The 18,721-nt window shown below is 40.7% G+C and overlaps 1 protein-coding gene across 2 annotated transcripts in view; it reads right to left on the reverse strand.

The window, feature by feature from the left end:
* Positions 1-2: 2 nt before the first annotated feature.
* unc13d (unc-13 homolog D (C. elegans)) overlaps positions 3-18,721 on the reverse strand; it is a 26,147-nt gene continuing 7,428 nt past the window's right edge. For both annotated transcript variants that reach the window (XM_017416131.3, XM_017416132.3), the window contains 21 exons: positions 18,553-18,653; positions 14,143-14,260; positions 13,702-13,823; positions 13,011-13,101; positions 12,866-12,922; positions 12,663-12,760; positions 11,650-11,701; positions 11,404-11,534; positions 9,724-9,841; positions 9,494-9,646; positions 8,331-8,426; positions 8,032-8,238; positions 6,401-6,475; positions 6,229-6,308; positions 6,018-6,132; positions 4,729-4,800; positions 4,560-4,643; positions 3,983-4,103; positions 3,772-3,895; positions 1,984-2,204; positions 3-503 (listed from right to left, as the gene is read on the reverse strand). In XM_017416131.3, the coding sequence (XP_017271620.1) occupies positions 391-503; positions 1,984-2,204; positions 3,772-3,895; positions 3,983-4,103; positions 4,560-4,643; positions 4,729-4,800; positions 6,018-6,132; positions 6,229-6,308; positions 6,401-6,475; positions 8,032-8,238; positions 8,331-8,426; positions 9,494-9,646; positions 9,724-9,841; positions 11,404-11,534; positions 11,650-11,701; positions 12,663-12,760; positions 12,866-12,922; positions 13,011-13,101; positions 13,702-13,823; positions 14,143-14,260; positions 18,553-18,653 (2,349 nt within the window). In that variant the 3' untranslated portion in view covers positions 3-390. The remainder of the gene's footprint in view (positions 504-1,983; positions 2,205-3,771; positions 3,896-3,982; positions 4,104-4,559; positions 4,644-4,728; positions 4,801-6,017; positions 6,133-6,228; positions 6,309-6,400; positions 6,476-8,031; positions 8,239-8,330; positions 8,427-9,493; positions 9,647-9,723; positions 9,842-11,403; positions 11,535-11,649; positions 11,702-12,662; positions 12,761-12,865; positions 12,923-13,010; positions 13,102-13,701; positions 13,824-14,142; positions 14,261-18,552; positions 18,654-18,721) is intronic.

Below are 18,721 nucleotides of genomic sequence, written 5' to 3' on the forward strand. Positions count from 1 at the left end.
TATTTTTTAAAATCGACACGTGACGGTTTTCTCTGCCAAATTTTTACATTGGTGGTAATATTTGACATTTCACTCACACGGTGTATGATATCTATTTCATATATATTATATATAAATGTATACACAAACAAACGTGATGTTAAACCTTTCTCTTGCACTGATTGGACGAGCCGTGGGGAGGCGTACAGACCTGTAAATGTTTAAGTGGAGGCGTGAACGTGTTGCTGATCACTGTGTTGGTCTTTGGTGAACCCATGCTCTGCGTACTGTCCACACACAACTCATGCAGCGCCGATGTTTTCCTTCTCAGTGCTTTTCTTTGTTTTTTGGTACTGATCATTAAAACAAATTGTATATTTTTGGAGGAAGAGTGCGTGTCTGCATGTTTTCTCATGACTGAACGCCCTCCTGGGATTGTTTCTCTCGCTGCCGCCGCTTCTTCACGAAGGCCTGCGCTTCCCGGTCGCCTCTCCTCGACTCCAGCAACTTCAGGATGCTGTCCTCTGCAGAAGAAAACACAAAAGGGGCAACTTTAGGTGCTTCTAGTTCTTTCTTGGAGTGGCGGAAGAGCTGACGTAAACGATCGAGCTGATGCAAATATTACTGTTATGACCAGAGGGCATTTGGTTTGTATAATGCCGTGCAGTTGCAGGTTGCTGATCTGCTGGCCCTGGTATGTGGTTCCACATCTTGATTGGCTGGCCTCTCCTGACTCCTCCCAATGGAGATCCCTCTCTCTTCTGGTTGGCCTGTTTGTCTCCTGCTCCTCCTGCCCGTTTATTTAAAATCCAGCTCTCCTGTCCATGGGCGCGGCTGTGATTTAATCTAAGCAGCTCGTCTCTTTGTTCAGATGTGTTGTGAGATATTTGAATTTGGCTCGTTAGTTAGAGCTGGATTTAAATAGATTATAGAGTACAGTGTGACTGATTGTTTAGAAGAGCCAGTCTTTTGAAAGTAACAGATCTGCAAGATCCGGATCCCTCTAAGGATCCCATCTCTAATTTTGTTGCCTTACAGCCTGGACTTTAATTGAGTTTTTCCAATTGAATAAAAGCAATAAAGTAGCATAAAATACTCCAGATTAATAAAGTAAAATTGGAGGGAGAAAAAACTTGATTTAATAATTCTAAAAAATCTAAAACTGAGCCACATTCGGCCACATAATCGGTTAAATAATATCCACAAAGTGTCAAATGATCTTGCTATACTGTTTATGCACCTGTTCTGATAACCAGTCCCACATCGCTTAAGTAGTGCAGGCTACCGCCAAACAAGAGACATCATGAAGACCAAGGAACTCTCCACGCAGGTTAGAGGCAAAGTGGTGGAGAAGAACAGGTCGGGGCTGGGCTATAAAAACATCCTAAACCCTGAACATCCATTAAGAGAGCTCCATTAAATCCATTATTAGGACATGGAAAGATGATGCCAACACAACAAATCTGCCAAGAGAGGGTCATTTACTAATGTCCGGCAGGACCCTCCACCTCTCATCGTGCTGAGAACACCATCCGCACAGTGAAGCATGGTGGTGGCAGCATTGTGTTGATGCGTTTCATTGGCAGGGACCGGTAAACTGGTCAGAGTCGAAGGAAAGGTGGATGGAGCAAAATACAGAGAAATTCTTGAATTTCTTTCAGTTTTATGTATTTTTAGAATTATTTCAAGCAAGTTTCCCCCCATATAACTCCATTACTATGAAGTATTTTATCACAGATATTGAAGATACATTTAAACTATTTCGTGTAAGGGGCAGTTGTGGTAGAAAACCGTGTTTTTTAGCTATTCTAAGAACACTTTGATCGACGTGATGCCATATAAAGGCTTTGACCAAGAAATAAACAACAACTATCTCATGAAAATGAATCGAAACTGGAAATTTGAAATGAGTAGGAATATTTAAACTTTCAAAAATCATTAAATACTGTAACACAGTGAAGTTAAGAGGACAGATTTACATTCTGCTTTACTGGCATATCATACCGTTAGGTTTAGGATGCATCAGAGGCAGGCGTCTTTGCTCGGGTGACGAGTCTAGCTGCGAAATCAGGTCCTCTCCTTCTTGTTTCTTCGAAATTCCTGGTACATCATCGAGGGACAGGAAGGCTTCCCCCTCAAAGTCATCTGTTTTCAAGGTGTCATGGTCCAGAACTGTGATCGCCAGGCAAGCTCCGGGAGCCTGGCACTGCTCCAAGGACACCAGGCTGAGGTGTGGAGAGCAGGTTAGAAGGGTTTGAAAGCACGATCCTGATCGTGGCAACACTCCGCTACATTCAGTCATGCACAACTGTAATCAGAGGTTTATGTACACTAATCATGGGGATGAGTGTCATATTAATTATGGGCTTTTAATGATTGGTTTAAACTACTCTTTTTTTTTTTTTTTTTTTTCCCCATAGTGGAATGATTAGACAACATACAACATCAAGAATTGGGTACACAAGTTAGAATTTATTGTGGATTTGCTCTAATCCACACTGCTCAACATTATACATACAAAGTCAAATATATCCATACATTCACTCGTCTTTTATAAGTGGTGCTGAAGGTTTTTGGATGTCCTTCAACCAGACATGGCCAAAGTTTCTCGAGAAAAAGGATTCGTTTGACAGAACTCATTGCATTGGCCAATCCCCTCGAATGAAAGGAAACTGGTTAGGATGCTTCAGGTACATCCCAGGAACCACCAAGGCTCCAGCCAGTCACAAACTAAATACTGCTGGAACACCCGCGTCTCTGTCAACCAGTTTTACATCAACATGGACTGAGAGCGGTGTCCGACCCTGGTCCTGGAGGGCCACTGTCCTGCGTGTTTCAGGTGTTTCTCCTCTTTGACACACCTGATTTGAATGACTGAGTGATTAATAGGCTTCTGCAGAACCCGAAGACCTGCTGAAGAGCAGGGAAACAACTAAAACATGCAGGATAGAGTTAGACAGATGAAACTTGGAGACTGTTGGGTGTTCTAACAAGACAATGACACAAAACTCATATCTGGACTGGTTCCTGATTGGACAAATCAGGCTAACATTAAGCTCCTGGAATGGTCTTAACTTTAAGCCTATGAAAAATTTGTGGACTTTTTTTTCTTTTAAAAAGCTGGGTGTCATGCCAAGAAACCTTTCTTTCTCCCTTCACCTGGGGACGCCACAGTGAGCGAACTTCTGGTTTTTGGAACCAGATGCCCTTCCAGACGCAACCCGGGCTTGAACTCGCAGCCTCGGGATCAAGAGGCCGCTCTTGTGCCAAAAGCCAACCAATTCAAACGAACTCTATCAGTTCTGTCAAAATGAGTGGTCAAAAATCAGCCAGAATTATGCCAGAAGTTTGTGGACGGATACAACAAGCTTGTGGTCGAGGTGCAACATCCTATGAGACATTTAACTAAATATTAGTGGGTGTGTATGTATATATTCGAGCCAATATGTATGACTCGGATCTTGAGTGGATCCAAGAAAATCCACACTTAATTCAAACTTAAGCACACAGTTCTTGTTTCTAAAAATCATTGAAGTTGTATGTTATATGGTCATTTAAGCCTGGGGAAAGAAAAGTTTAAATCTATTATTAAAAGCCCTAGATTACGAGTGTTTAAGATTACGAGTATGTAAGATTTTAAAGAAGTTACAGAAGCTGTATAATGCCACACAGTTCTGACTGCAGTTGTTGATAAAAACTGTCAAAGGTGGAAAGTATTTTACTTGTAAATAAGAACCATGAAGCAGGTGTTAACTCGTGATGTTGACAATCCAAAGAAGGCAAACAACTTACAATTCAAAGGACTCATCAAAGAGGGGATTGAGATCACAGCTCTTGATCTGAGTGCAGCGAGACTCAACCTCGGGAAAGATGTGGTTAGGTTCCAGACACAGGTGCACGAACGGGTCGCTGAAACCTGGCAAGCATCAAAGCACTTCTTCAACACAGGAGGAAAAAAAAAAAAAAAGATCTCGGAGCACTGCGAGTACCGTTGTCGTTTTACCATTAGTGTCCATTGGTAGGAGGTTGACCGCGTTCAGCACTTCAACTCGCAGTTTTTGGTCCGATTCTCTGTAGGACGTGAGGAGGGTCACCGCACCGTATTTCTCCCCCGTGTAACTTTTCTGCAACCGTTAGGACGGAACAAAATTAAAAGCCCAGTGTTGCTTGAAGGACTGCATATCGCCCGCCACCATTTATGCAAGAGCTTATTACATTATCTTTGTGCGCTTAATGTATGTGTTGAGGATGACTCTCAGCTACTACCATGCCAAAGTTTAGCTCAGTATCTGTAAAATTAGCTGAGTGATAGACATTTTTGTGTATGATAAGGTAACTTAGTTGTGCCAGCCATCTTGAATCAGGTAGACTCCAAAATGCAATCAGTTGTACTTTAGATGTACATTCAGTGATTGCTGAGGGTTTCATCAAAATTCGTCTACTGGTTCATGAGATATCTGCTAATGCTACAGCTAAACAAACACACACAGACACAGGCCAAAATTTCGCCTTCAGCGGTGGGAAATAAAAAGTCAGAATACAGCCTTTCCAAGAGGATTCAGAGCTTCTTTCAAACTCACCTGCTCCGCTATTTTTCTTTTAAAGAACTTCTCCACGAGATGTTGGCTGCTCAGAGAGTTGTGGGTGAGTAGAGCCTTTAGAGTCTAGATGAGGAGAATTGGTTTTTTTCATTTGATGCATGTGAGGATGAAACAACCGTTCAGTGACATAAAAGAAACCTCTTCTCACCTCGTACTCATCGGAGTGGAGTTCTTCCAGAGGAAGTCCATTTCCCTCGGCGTGAAAGCACTGCTCAAGACTCTGAAATTCAGACAAAAAGAAAGACAAATACACTATATGGTGAAGCTGTTGGCTTATTGGAACGTTTTTGCTGTTATTTAAGTCAAATTTTAAAAAAAACATAATATACAAGTTAATAAGTAATGAGGAGTAAAATTGCTGGTAGGTAGAATTTTTCATCTTTCACGTTTCAATAGAAATACATGAGAGCATTTTCTTAAATTCTTAACCCTTAATTATCGTGCATTTACTTATTTTAGATGGTGTTTAAATACTAAACGGATATGTGGTTGAAGACCTTTGGAAAACTTGTCCAAAAGAAGGCAATACCAGTAGCAAGTAGTTGTTGTTCCCAAAGCACACGTTAAAAATAATTTGTTTCATATTAAAAAAAAATGCTGAGAATAATTCAAAACACTTATTGGCAGTTCATTTGATCTCAGTAAATGTCATTCAGAAGTTAATTAAAATGGTCCAACTTGTGCTGAGTGGGACCATTCTGCCATGGTAAACGATTCTAGGGGTTACAGTCATGAGAAAAAGAAGGTCCGCTCTTTTTCAGTTTTAGAGTTTTACGAGCCGGAACATGATATAAAATGATCTGTTCTTTACCAGGTTCTCCTAAAATCATTCAAATCTAATCTCGGGCATCCCTTTCACAGTTGATGTTTTGCTGACATGCTGTGTTTGGGTTGCTCCGAACATGGCGCTGTGCATTATGGGTAAATGTCTTTACTTTGGTCCTATCTGCCCAAAGGATGTTGCTCCAAGTCTCATGGTTCACTCAGATGGAAGTCATGAACTTTTTCTGCTAACTGAGGCCTGTAGAGTCTGATATAGAGCTCTTGTTTTTTTTTTTTGTCTTTTCTATTAACATTGCACAGTCTGAACTTGGGGGGAATTTGCTTGGATGTTTGCTCCTAGGAAGACTGGCAGTTGTCTTAAATGTTTTCCACACGTGAATAATCTTTCTCTCTGTAGAATGATGGACTCCACATTATTTGGAACTGGACTTATAGCCTTTAAGATTATTGGGTAGCAACAGTTCCTTCTCTAAGGTCATTGCTGATGTCTTTCCACCTTGGCGTTGTAGGAGCTCTGTTATGTGTAATTTGACTTCACCATGAGTGTTAATTAGTCAAAGTAATTAATATATTTGAGGTGGACTTTAATTTTCCCATCATTACTATTTTAATCAATTGTAATAAAGCCCCATAACCATAAGGTTGCGCACCAACCTGCAGCGTATACAGCAGTCTTTGGCAGAACACCATGAGCCCTTCCTGCTGGGAATACTGAGTGGACAACTGATGTAGGATTTTCACTGAGTTATTCCATAAAGGTGTCAGGAGACTGGGTGTAGGACAGGGGGGGAAAAAAAGTGGCATCTTTAGAAAAACCAAGGCACAAATGGAAATGAAAGGAGAGTTTGTGGAGCGTGTGATGTACCTGCTGAAGTTCCCCTGAACTAGGTTTTCATTCATATAGTGCAGCTCCTGCTCAAGGTAGCGCATCAGAGGGGCTGCAGCCTGTGGGTAGACAAAAGGCTGGTCACGAAAAAAAAAAAAAGCAGCAGCGGTTTCTATCGGTGTCTAAAAATCTGATAACAGTGACCACTCACGTCTTCCGTGGACTTGGAGGGAATCCTCCGCCTGGTCGACATACTTCTGACGTGAGTCTCAATGTCTGTGTTTAACTAAAGCGAAAGAAATAGCAATTTACCAATTTTATACACATATTTTATGAAAGGAATATTCTTTGACTTGCAGCTACATGGAGTAGTTATAAACAGTCAATATCTTACTGGCAGCAGACAGCAGTCAGAGGGATCTCAACTTGGTAAATAAGGAAGAAATAAGGAAGTCAAGCTAAGAATTGCTAAGAGCAGAATCCATTCAACAGACAATTTTTTTACCATTTTAAGCAACTCCAACTCCCATCCGTCCGTCTGTCCGTCTGTGGACAATCTCTTGTTCAAGCTCTAAATTGATAACCCTGTAATGTCAAACTGCACCGCTGAGTACCTCGTGGCTCGAGGATGATCCCTATTGATTTCAAGGCCACAGGGTCAAAGGTCAAGGTTACAGGTGACCTCTGTGTAAAAAAATAATACATGTACTTTACATGCAACCATGTAAAGTACAAATGGCAAACTGCACAGCTGGATACCTTATGGGCTGTGGGTGATCCCTACTGATTTCAAGTTCACAAGGTCAAAGGTCAAGGTCACAGGTGACCCCTTTGAGAAAACCTTGCCCGTGCTCTAGCTCTGCATATGGTGTATGGTAGGAATGGATCAGACAGTTGTTTCGTTTTTCACGATGTTTCCAAACAAGCAATATTTGTGTTGCTACAGCTTATGATTCCCTGAACAGAAACTGCTGCAAACCTGCCGGTCAAACACTAAAACAAAAACTATAGGCTGCAAAACTGAGTAATTACAAAACCAAGAGCTGTTTCCTGGAGAAATAAGAGGTTATGTGTTGTCTTTGGTTTGTTGACACTTTACCAGATATGTGAAACGTGAATTTTTCCAAAGCAATATTTTTTGTCATTTCTAAATATATCCTCTCTAACACTTCTAGAATGGTCTTTGCCGAGACAAAAAAAGAAAGAGAGAAAACAACCCAACTTGGTGCAGTAACTATGCCAGGCCTGTATGTGGTACTGTAACGCTGCCGCCAAAAACTATCCCAGAAACAGGAAATTGTGCATCCATGAGTGCACACAGCTTACAACCCGGGTGTAAGATGGAAACACAACAACAAGAAGAGAACACCCTTGTCTTGTAGGTTAGATCAGAGGAGGGGCGATGACATCATAGTTCCCAAAAAGTTGCGTTTTGACTGTTTGGCGGCCCTGTGGACAGTTCCATAATGTTATTTTTCAGAACAATAAATAGCAACAGCGTGGCTGTAATTGCAACAAAATAAATGTTTGGTTGAGAAACCAGCAACAATGTAAGTAACTGTTTTATACAAAAGTGACGGGGTGTAAAAATGCAGCGATGGCTTGAAACGCTATAAGCAGAAATTCCTTTTTGAATGGACTCTGTAGCTGTTTGCTTGACCCCACTGCAACAACGTTTCCCCGATTCTTTAAAATTGAGATCACGCTGACTGCTCTCTGCTGCAGGTATGATACTGAATGCTCATCAGTACTCTACACAACCCCACACAAACAACAACAACAACAAACCCAACTAACAAGCCATCTTAAATCATAAGTGATAACTTCCTTTTCCAGGGGTACCTTTTCCCCGAGAGTGTCCAGTGCCGATCGGATCTCTCGGCCCAGGAAGCTCCGGGCCTGCTGAAGCTGCAGGTGCAGCGTGTTGTGGAACTGGTTGTCCCCGATGACGCTTTCAGTGCGTTTCTGAAGTCCTTCGAAGTTCAGCTGCGTGGCAAGCCCTTTCAGCACTACCCGTAAGTGCTCCAGGTCGTTCACCACCACACACAGCTACAGGGAGGGGGGAGGGGGGTAAAGAAGACTTCAGCCACAGAGGTAAAAAAAGGAGAACGAGAAGGCCTTTCAGATGAGCGTGGGTTTACCATGTTGATGGCGCTGCTGTGGTCAGAGTTCTTCGACAGCACCCTGACCCTCTCTTTGAGGAGTTTACAGTAGTTCGTCACTATCTTACACACATCCTGAAACACACACACACACACACACACACACACACACACAGCAGACATAATCAACCACTGGCCCCCCCAGTATTCTGTTTTCCTGTTTACACTGTAGTTTCTTCCATACATTTCTCAGACAGTGACTACTTCAGCATACTCTCAGCTATTTAAAACACACATAAAACAAAATGATCTGCTTCTACAGGACGCTGCAGCGACGATTTCTGTTTTCGTACCTTTAACACTTTGTGAAATATTTGATGTGTACATGTTTTCCTCATTGAAAGAAAAGCAAAATCTTTAAATGTTTACAAAACTTTTTTCTCTTCAAAATCTACCTCAGAATAGTTATTCTGTAGTCTTACACATATTTGTAGCTTTTAGCTACCGTTTTGCTCATTTTAGCTTGTAGTTACTGTTTTGCTAATTATAGTTTTTGGTATGTGTGGTTGTTTTAACTTTAACAATTCAGGTTCAGCTTCTTTAACAAATTTCAGCAAAGTGATTCAGCACTCAGTACAAACAGCAGTTTAACTAATGGCTTTGAATTCTCACCACATTTGTTGGTGACGTACATATTTTAGTGTTTTACATTTGTTGGTTGTTGTACTTTTGTTGGTGTTGTACATTTGTTAATCCTGTGTGTTTGTTGGTGTTGTACATTTGTTGCTTGTTGTACATTTAATGATTGTTGAATATATATGTTGTTCCTGTATGTTTGTTGGTCCTATAAGTTTGTTGGTGCTGTACATTTGTTGGTTGTTGTACTTCTTTTGGTTGTTGTACGATTGTTGGGTGTTATACATTTGTTGGTCCTGTGTGTTTGTTGGTGTTGTAAATTTGTTGGTTATGTGTGTTTGTTGGTGTTGTATATGTATGTTGGTCCTGTAAGTTTGTTGTTTGTTGTACATTTGTTGTTTGTTGTACATTTGTTGTTTGTTGTACATTTGTTGGTTTTTGTACATTTGTTGGTTGTTGTACGATTGTTGGCTGTTATACATTTGTTGGTCCTGTGTGTTTGTTGGTTGTTGTACGTATGTTGGTTGTTGTATGTTTTTTGGTGTTGTACATCTGTTGCTCTGTACCTCAGTAATTTTGACCATCAGCATGAAGGCCTCCTCGGGGTCTGGCCATGAGAGCTGTTCCCACAGCTGACAGATGGGCTGGATGCAGGCTACCAGGTCTACTGCTGAGGAGCTGTGCTTAATGGGCACTGAACCCGTCTGCAGTGGCTGGAGCTGAGCGACAGCATAGATTTAATCCTATGACGACATAACTGCAATTGGATGACATATCCACTGTAATAACTTGTTACCTGGTCCACCTGCACAGCCCTCTCCACCCTATCCTGGGTGGTGCTGAATGCCTGCTTGAGCCAATACGGCAGAGCCTCTCTGAAGCTCTCATGAAAGTTTGTCAGCTCGAGTAATTTCCTGAAATGGCAAATGCACAATATTTTATAATCTATATATTTACAGTTGTGCTCGTCGTGTGAGCATGATCGTGGTTCTCAATTTTGGGGCTTTTATTTTAAAATTAGAACCGCTCTTTTTCCAGGGTGGAATGATTACACAACATACAACTTCAGTGATTTCTTTCAAGTTTACCTGAAACAGAACATACATTTATCTACATATTCAATAAGTAGCGCTTAAGGTTCAGGTTGTTTTTGCTTGACAAGGCCAAACCCTGTTAATCTCTAGTTAGTGATCACGATTGACTGCAGCTGGGTATTTCTCTGCCTGCGTCAATAGGATTTCTTTGGAGGATGCCAAAGATGTCAAAGGTTTAAACAAAGATCTGGGGATCGCTGGGGATGACTCTCAGCTACTACCACACGAGACTTTAGCTCAGAGTCTGCAAATTGATCTGAGTTATATCCATTTTTGTGTTTGATAAGGTTGATTAGCTGTAGTGGCTTTACTCCAAAAGTTAATTAGGTGTAGATGTGCATCCAATGATCGCTTTCTGGGAGTTTCATTAAAATCCATCCTCGTGCTCATGAGATATTTTTGCACTTTTGCACTTACACACCTATTGCACACGATAAAAATAAACTTAAAAACACAAATGTGAAGCTGCTATCATAAACCGCTTACACAGTTCGCTAAAAGCGATAAAACCATGAACGTGGCCATACAATAAATAGATAAATAGCTGAAACACCTAGCTTGAAATACTGACTAAAATGTGCGACCTAAAAGATTACTTCTGCTCCTCTAAAGTGCTAATAAATATAATGCAAGCCTGAAAAAAAAACTCCTGTAACACTGGCAGGTTAAAAAAAGGTAGATCAGAAAGAAAATAATAATAAAAAGTGGCATTGTTCCAGGGTCAGTGTGGCATAGTACATGACTGAGACCCAAACTAGACAATCAAAAATGAAATTCAGCTCTGCAGTCGATGAGAAAATTAGTAAACGTCAGCACTGCTGTTGATTTCTCTCTGATTATTTCATACCAGTTTTGTAATCACAACTGATTTTCAAGAGGAATCAGAGCATAGCTTTGTCATGGTAAGTCCAATTTGTTTATATAGCACTTTTCAGCAAGAAGGCGATACAAAGTGCTTTACAACATTTTACACAAAAATACAGAGTCAAAACACACACAACAATATCTAAAATATGAGCCGGGATAATCTCCTTGAAATCTAAGATAATCTAAATAAAATCATGAAACTAAACATATCGAAAACATAAGAAACGGAACATATCTAATATGAAAGCCCACACAACAATATAAAGTTAAAACTAAACATATCTAAAACATGAACTAAGATTGTCAAAACACACACAACAATATCTAAAATATGAGCTGGGATAATCTAAATGAAATCTAATATAATCTCAGACATAATAAGAACTAAACTAAAGGTACCAAAAGGCTAACCAGGAGAACCGAAGGTCAGCTAAAAACATTTTAATAAAAGGCCAACTAAAATGGTCTGTAAAAAAAAATGAAAAAATAAGGCCGTGGTAAGGACTTTTTCTGACCTTTTCTGTAGGAAAGCCTTGTCTTGATGGATGCCCTTCAGGCTCAGGTAAACTTGGAACAGGCTTTTGGCAACTTTTTCATCCATCTGACCTTCCATCAGCGATAAGGTTTCCCTCACTTCATGTGCCAGCTACAGAGAATAATCGAGGAGTTGAAATATAATTAGATGACGCACAATTATTGAAGCTCTCGTCGGGAAAGTTACAGACAGATGAGATGTAAAACGTGCTCGGTTTGCCACGCACCAGGGAGTCAAACTTCAGGTAGACAACGGTGAACACGTCTACTTGCACGGCACTGAAGCAAAGATAAAACACGTTGGTTATTGGATGAGTGAAGAACCATAATCCAACTGGAGAAATGATATTTTCTTCAAAAATGCAGAGTGAATGCTGAGTGTTGAATAAGTGCTAAAATTTGCGGCAGTTGTTAAAGCCTAAAGAAGCAAAACACAAGCTAAACACTGAGGATAGCACAATGCTAGTTAAAAGCAGCAACATGATAGCTAGAAGTTAAAAGTAGCAAAAGGTTAGCTAAATGCTAAAGTAGCAAAAAGGTAGCTAAAAGCTAAATGTAGTAAAGGGCTGGCTAAAAGCGAAAGTGGCAGAAATGTAGCCAGAGGCTAAAAGTAGCAAAAGGCTAGCAAAAAACCCAAAATAGAAAAAAGCTAGCTAAAAACTAAAAGTAGTAAAAAGCTAGCTAATGTAGCAAAAAGGTAGCTAGAAGCTAAAATTAGCAAAAGGCTGGCTAAAAACTAAAAGTAATAGAGTAGTAGCTAAAAGCTAGAAGTTGGAAAAAGTTAGCTAAAAGTAGCAAAAGATTAGCAAATGTCAAACAAAAGCAAAAATATTTTTGAAGTAATTGAACAGATCTCAATGGATTTCTAGGGGGAATTATTTGTGAATAAATTTAAATCTTTTGAAAAGTATAAAAATTACAAAAACCAAAAGTCTTAGCACCCATCTCCTGAATGAGCTGAACATTTTTATGTATGAATGGCTAAAGTAGCACGAAATGTGAACTAGTTAGATTGCAAAATATGTACAAAATAAACAAAATCAAATTTCTCACTGGCCTCAGCATACAGTAACAAATACTGTAACATTAGGTCAGTGAATACAGTACATCGCCACTTGCTTTCAGCCATGCCAGTGATTTTAGTTGCAACTTCTATTGGTCCAGTCGTGGTGCTGGGAATGAGAGACACCTACTGATGTAGAAAATGTTTGAATGTTATGTTTTATGTTGCTGCCCTTGCCTGACAAACACTCTGTTCCACACATCCTTGTTGTGTTTTATGTCTTCCTGCACCTCCATAATCAACCTGGAAAGGGCGCTCCCGGTCTCTACCAGGTCCTGGATGTCAGCGGCGCAAAGAAACGACAGGGCATTAGGAAAGTGAAAGAAATCAGAGAATTTCCAAATAGCACATTTTGAAATGCGCGAGGTTCTTGACTTTACCTTAGTCATCGGCTGATGCAAACCCTTTTTGATGGTGAACCACTCCTCTGTCCCTGTCTGATATAAAAGTCTCGTTACGATTAATTAAAGGCGGTCGATGGTCGTACATGCTGCCGAGAATAATCCCAGGAGGAGGACTTCTGACCTGTATTGCGTCGTTGACCTCATCGTGGAGTTCAAAGTGAGCTGGATTCAGTTTCTGAAAAGCCTTAGTCTTACATATCTGGACTAAGATCCTGAAGAAAAACGACACATCATTTAAATGCACGATCTTGGCCCGATCGGCTTTGCCAAAAAATGAATTAAACAAATGTACCGCCAGCTGCCTTGCATGCCAAAGTTTTAAACAACGATGTTAGCGTTCGAAGTATATGTTGGGGAGAACTCTCTGCCCTCTACCACACTAAATTATATCTCAATATCTGTAAAAGTTACTGAGTTGTGTTTGCTAAGATCTGTTAACTGCGGTGGCCATCTTGAATTGAGTTGGCTCCAGCAGTTAACGCCAACGTTTTAAAGAAAAACATTACGCCATCTGTTAGTGCTCAGATTATGTGTTAGGGATGACTGTCAGCAACTACCACACCAATCTTTAGCTGGACATCTGTAAAACAGACTGAGTTATATGTGTTGTCCAAGCCAGCTGAAACCATCTTGACTTCAAAATTAAATCAGCTAGTCATACAGTTTTAATTAGCTTATGATTATTTTGTGGGAGTTTCATGAAAATCTCTCCAAACTAGACATTTTGCTAACACGGCTGGCAGACAAATAAACAGAAATATAGGCAGTTATACAGTCGGCCGCCTTTTATGGCGGCGAGCAGTAACTCATACCTGAGCATTGTGTGTAATTTTGGAGTAGCAGTAGGGGTCGGCGGGAAGATGTCTCTGTACTTCGACACCAGACACAATCCGTACTGCAGGAAACCGTGAAAAGAATCCCCAAGTTCCCGTTTCTAGTAACAGAATGCAACACCTTTCTCAACACTCGTTTCTGCTGAAATATCAACTTCTAGTTTCTTTTGGTGTTTTGGTTAGTGAACCAAAGAAACAAACAAAAAAACAACCTACTACAAGCAAGAGCTTTAAAAGAGTATAAATGATAATAAAAACAAACTCAAAATTTAAATGTTAGTGATGCAGTTTAAAAATGGCAGAAGAGAAAGTACCTATATTCTTTTGAAATGTTGTGCATTACCAGTATAAAGGAACTAAAAAAATGGAAATGCACCCTTGGGTACTTTCCATCACTGGCAGTGTGTTGGGCGTTTGTACCTGCTGGTAGGGCAGCTCCTGCTGGTGCCAGTGGTACTCTATGCTGGTGAGCTGCTGGAGCAGCACAGACGAGTCCACCTCTAGACTCTGGTACAGTTTACTGTAAGCCACCCACTTCCTGGCAGGGGGAAACACAATCACACTTACTCAGAACTGAGACATGACACACAGCTCCCACACACACACATTCCTGGAACTAAGAGCCGGGCTATCTGGTTTAAAGACTTTAAGCATTTACACAAAATCTTGTGTAAAAAATAGATGTGCAGTTTTTTGGATTTGAATGACTCATTGTGTATCATGTAAGGACAACACAGTTTTATCCCTTATAAAACCAGATGTTTACATACACTATAAACGGACACATAACTCACTGTCTGACACAGGTTGAACGACTGGGAGATAAAGTTAAAGAGGCCAGACTGAGATGGTTTGGACATGCGCAGAGGAGGGACAGTGGGTATATTGGTAGAAGGATGTTAGAGATGCAGCTGCCAGGAAAAAGACAAAGAGGAGACATATGGATGCAGTTAGAGAGGACATGGAGGTAGTTGGAGTGAGGACAGAGGATGCAGAGGACAGAGTTAGATAGAGGAGTAGGACTCACTGTGGCGAACCCTGAAAAGGGAACAACCAAAAGAAAAAAAAAAAGAAGAAGAAGAAGACAGTGTAAGGCAAAGCTACCAAATACTAAGAAAATGTATGCAAATTTGTGACTTTGAAGAAAGCAATAACAAAGGGTCTTGCTCATTATTTGGGCGTTTAAAAAATAGAAATAATTTGGGGAATCCTAACCAGCTTCAAACAGGAAAGGTTTAGTCTGATTGAATATCATACAGTGATGGTTACACATCTTTTTTTATACAGTGGAGATAAATATCTGGTTTCTACTGGTTGTGGAAAGTTAAACTTTTAAAATGACTTCCATTGGTTGGCAAAAATTGAAACTAAGCAACATATTATTTATTCACATTTCCATGGTGTAAGACCAATTTCAGAACCTATTTGGGCCATACCAAAACCTCAGTATAATCCCGTAACAGATACAGTAAGTGAATCACATTCAAATGACTTTAGTCATACTGTAAGTATTGCTTTACCTCTGTTTCAATCTGATATAACAGATACGTTATGAGTATTAAAGAGAACATAATACTGTAAGTATAAGTACAGTATTACAGTATGCCTATACATACAGTATAGTTGCAGTCAGAGGTTTACATTTACTCATTATGGGCGTACATGTCATAATAATCTTGGGGTTTCTTCTAATCTTTTTGACTGATCATACATCATACAACTGTAATGATTTTTAAGAACAAGAGTTGGGTTGTAAAATTTTTTCTTTTGTATATTTTTTTTTTATCCACACAAGGTAAACTTATACAAACAGCCTCAATAATATATACCTACAACACTACCAACACTAATATTTGATTAAATGTCTCTTAGCAAGTTGCACCTCGACCACAGGCTTTTTCTGTCTGTCAACAAGCTTCTGACCTAATTCTGGCTGATACTTCTTGGCAGAATTGTTAGAGTTGGTTTAAATGGGTTGGTTTCCTGTCATGGACCCAGCTTCTAAGCATAGTCCACAAATTTTCAGTCGAGTTAAATCTGGGGCTTTGAAACAGCCATTCCAGAAGCTTAATATTAGCCCGATTTGTCAATCAGAAACAAGTTCTGCTGTTTCTGGGACCATTGTCCTGTTGCAACGCTTAAATCTGTCCAAGTTTCAACCACATAGCTGTTGATTTTAGGTGAAGTTGAAAAATTTGTGATAATCGTACATGCATAATGCTACCACCACCATGCTTGACAGCTGGTAAAGTATTCTTAGCTTCGGAAGCTTCACTTGGACTCCTCTAAAGGTACTTCTTGTCATTATGGCCAAATATCTCAGTCTTGTCTTACTATCCAACGTCTCCCTCTCGGTCCATGGTGACATAAAACTGGCTTCAATGTGGACAGTAATACTGATGTTCCAGCAGTTTCCAGTTCACATCAGGTTTGAGGCTTGCTGTTTCTTGAACATCCTTATCAGTTTCTTCTAATTCTTAGACCCTGTTTACATGTGACTGGTCCCCTGGAAACATTAGAGATTTGATTGGGGAAAAGTTCCACGTTCACACAGTAATCCTGCGCCCATTGAATCCGTTGTAGTTTGACATGAGCAGACACCAGTCTCTCAAGCATGAAATTGGTTACATCCAAAATGGTGAATACACGGACGTTTGCTCGGACCGCCAATAAGGTCGGGTTGCCGCTACGCATTGAAAAGGGTGGGCAGCACAAACAGCCCTCCACCGGCCACCATTGTTCCTGTTATCTACAAATGCAGAACGGCTATTGACTGCAGCCGTCTGTGGTGCGCATGTGCGATTTCACACGTTGCGGCTTCCTTTAGAAACGCAACAGGTAGCATCCGAAAACTGCCACTCTGAGACCCGAGTTCAAAAATCTTCGGTGTCAAGGTATCCGATCACCGTTGTCGTGTAGACGAATGGCCAAATTGCAACAGAAATGTCCTGTGTTCGCGGAAAAACAACGCTGTGTAAATTGGACCTTAGATCTTCACGGGGGTTCCTTGGACTTTGCCATCATTCTGAGTGTTGGTCAATTCAACGAGTGCTGTTAAACAAAAAGACAAACTACCAGCTGCAGTCAATCATTATCACGAATGAGGGCCTCGTTAAGTTAAAGACCATTCCAGAACCTTCAACACCACTTTAACCACTGGTTAAATATATTTGAGCCTGTATGGATTATTAGAGAAAATCCAAAACTTGTTCTTGTTTTTAAAAATCATCAAAGTTGTTTGCTGTATAATCATTCCACCTTGGATGCTGATTTGTACAAACCTCTAAGATAAGCATGCCTTTCTGTACTTCAGTCAACCCACAGCTCTGTGGTCAAGCTGTATGATGAAGCTCTTGCTATTGCATCAAAAGCTGTGAGACCTTTTACTTGCTGGTAACAAGTCACTCTCGTGTGCCACTTTAAACATCATGTGCGTCTTTCGATATGACCTGTCAGGTAACTGATTTGTACAGACCACTCAGTCTGTAAAAATCACAGACATGAAAATATAATCTGATACATACGGTCGTGGAGAAACAGAAAGTCCACCTTCTTTTAATTCTGGGGTTTTACATATAAGTGTCATAGTTTTGGTGTATTGTTTGATGGTTTTTCTGGTTCTTGTTCTGCTGTGTTTGTCTTTTGGATTTGTGTTCATGTCTTGTCATTTTCACCTCCCCAGTAACCTGCCACGCCTCCTTCTCTCATTCCTTGCTNGCCCATTTTCCTCCTGATCCTCAGCCTTCATATACCGGTCTTTGCTCTTCATTCCCTACTGGGTCATTCCGTTTTTGCTGTGTTTTCCACTTGGTCCATGGTAGTCACGTTTGGTTATGCCTTGCTTTGTTCCTTGATTTTGGATTTTTGTTATTATTAGTTTTGCTGCCTCGTCAGCCCATTGTTTTGGTTATTTTTTTATTCTAATAAATTAGTATTTGTGTTTTAAGATGAGTCTGCGTTCTGGGTTCGCCTCTGTCTCCACGCCTTATGACAATAAGGACATAATAAAAATGATCTGGTTTTTGCTACGTCTTAAAATTATTTCAATCAAGCCTCAAGTGTACAAATAACCCCCCCCCAACAGATTCCACCATGTCATTATTTATTAAACAAAGCCAATATATATCTAAAAAAAAAATCTTTGAACGAGCAGTTTCCTTCTAGATTTGAATCAATGGGTGATTAACAGGCTTCTGTAGAACATGAAGAGGTAATTTAACCACTGAATCAGGTGTGTTGGAGCAGGGAAACAAGTAAAACATGCAGGATAGTGGCCCTCGAGGACCATAATTGCTCACCCCTGGTCTAGTTAAACATAAGACGTTCTAGTTCCATCTGCCCATTTTCTTTACTCGCTTTTCTTTTTTGGGTCACAGGTAGCTGGCGCCTAACTCCAGCAGTCACTGTGCGAGAGGCAGGGGACACCCTGGACAGGTCTCCAGTCCATCACAGGGACACATAGAGACAAACGGGACAAACAACCACTCAGTCTCACTCACATCTAGGGACAATTTAGTTACCAATGAACCTAACAAGCCTGTTTTTGGTCTGTGGGAGGAAACCGGAGTACCTGGAGTAAACCCACCGGGAGAACATGCAAACTCTACCCAGAAAGGCCCCAGGTCCTGCGACCTTCTTGCTGGGAGGCGACAGCTTTAATCACTGTTCCACTGTTCCGCTGTGCCACCCCTAGTTCGATATCTTCCAATTCAAAATGCTGCTAAAACGTCCAACTGGCCTGATTGCTCTCATTGATTACGAACAAACAACATCCACGTGCTTTGTTTTAGCAGAAAAGTCGGCCCAATGAAAAAACATTATGACGCTTACGCCAGGTCCTGCAGGAACGGAGAGAGATCGTTCTGCGTAGCGTAGAATTCGAGCAGAGTCTGAGCCTCGCCGCACAGTTCCCCTTTCCACGGAGTAGAGCTCTGAGTGACCACGAAGAGGAATAGATGTTAAAAATGAGCGTGTGTGTGTGTGTGGGGGGGGGGGGGGG

This window comes from Kryptolebias marmoratus, linkage group LG17 (genome assembly GCF_001649575.2).
Source record: "Kryptolebias marmoratus isolate JLee-2015 linkage group LG17, ASM164957v2, whole genome shotgun sequence".
Classification (NCBI taxonomy): Eukaryota; Metazoa; Chordata; class Actinopteri; order Cyprinodontiformes; family Rivulidae; genus Kryptolebias; species Kryptolebias marmoratus.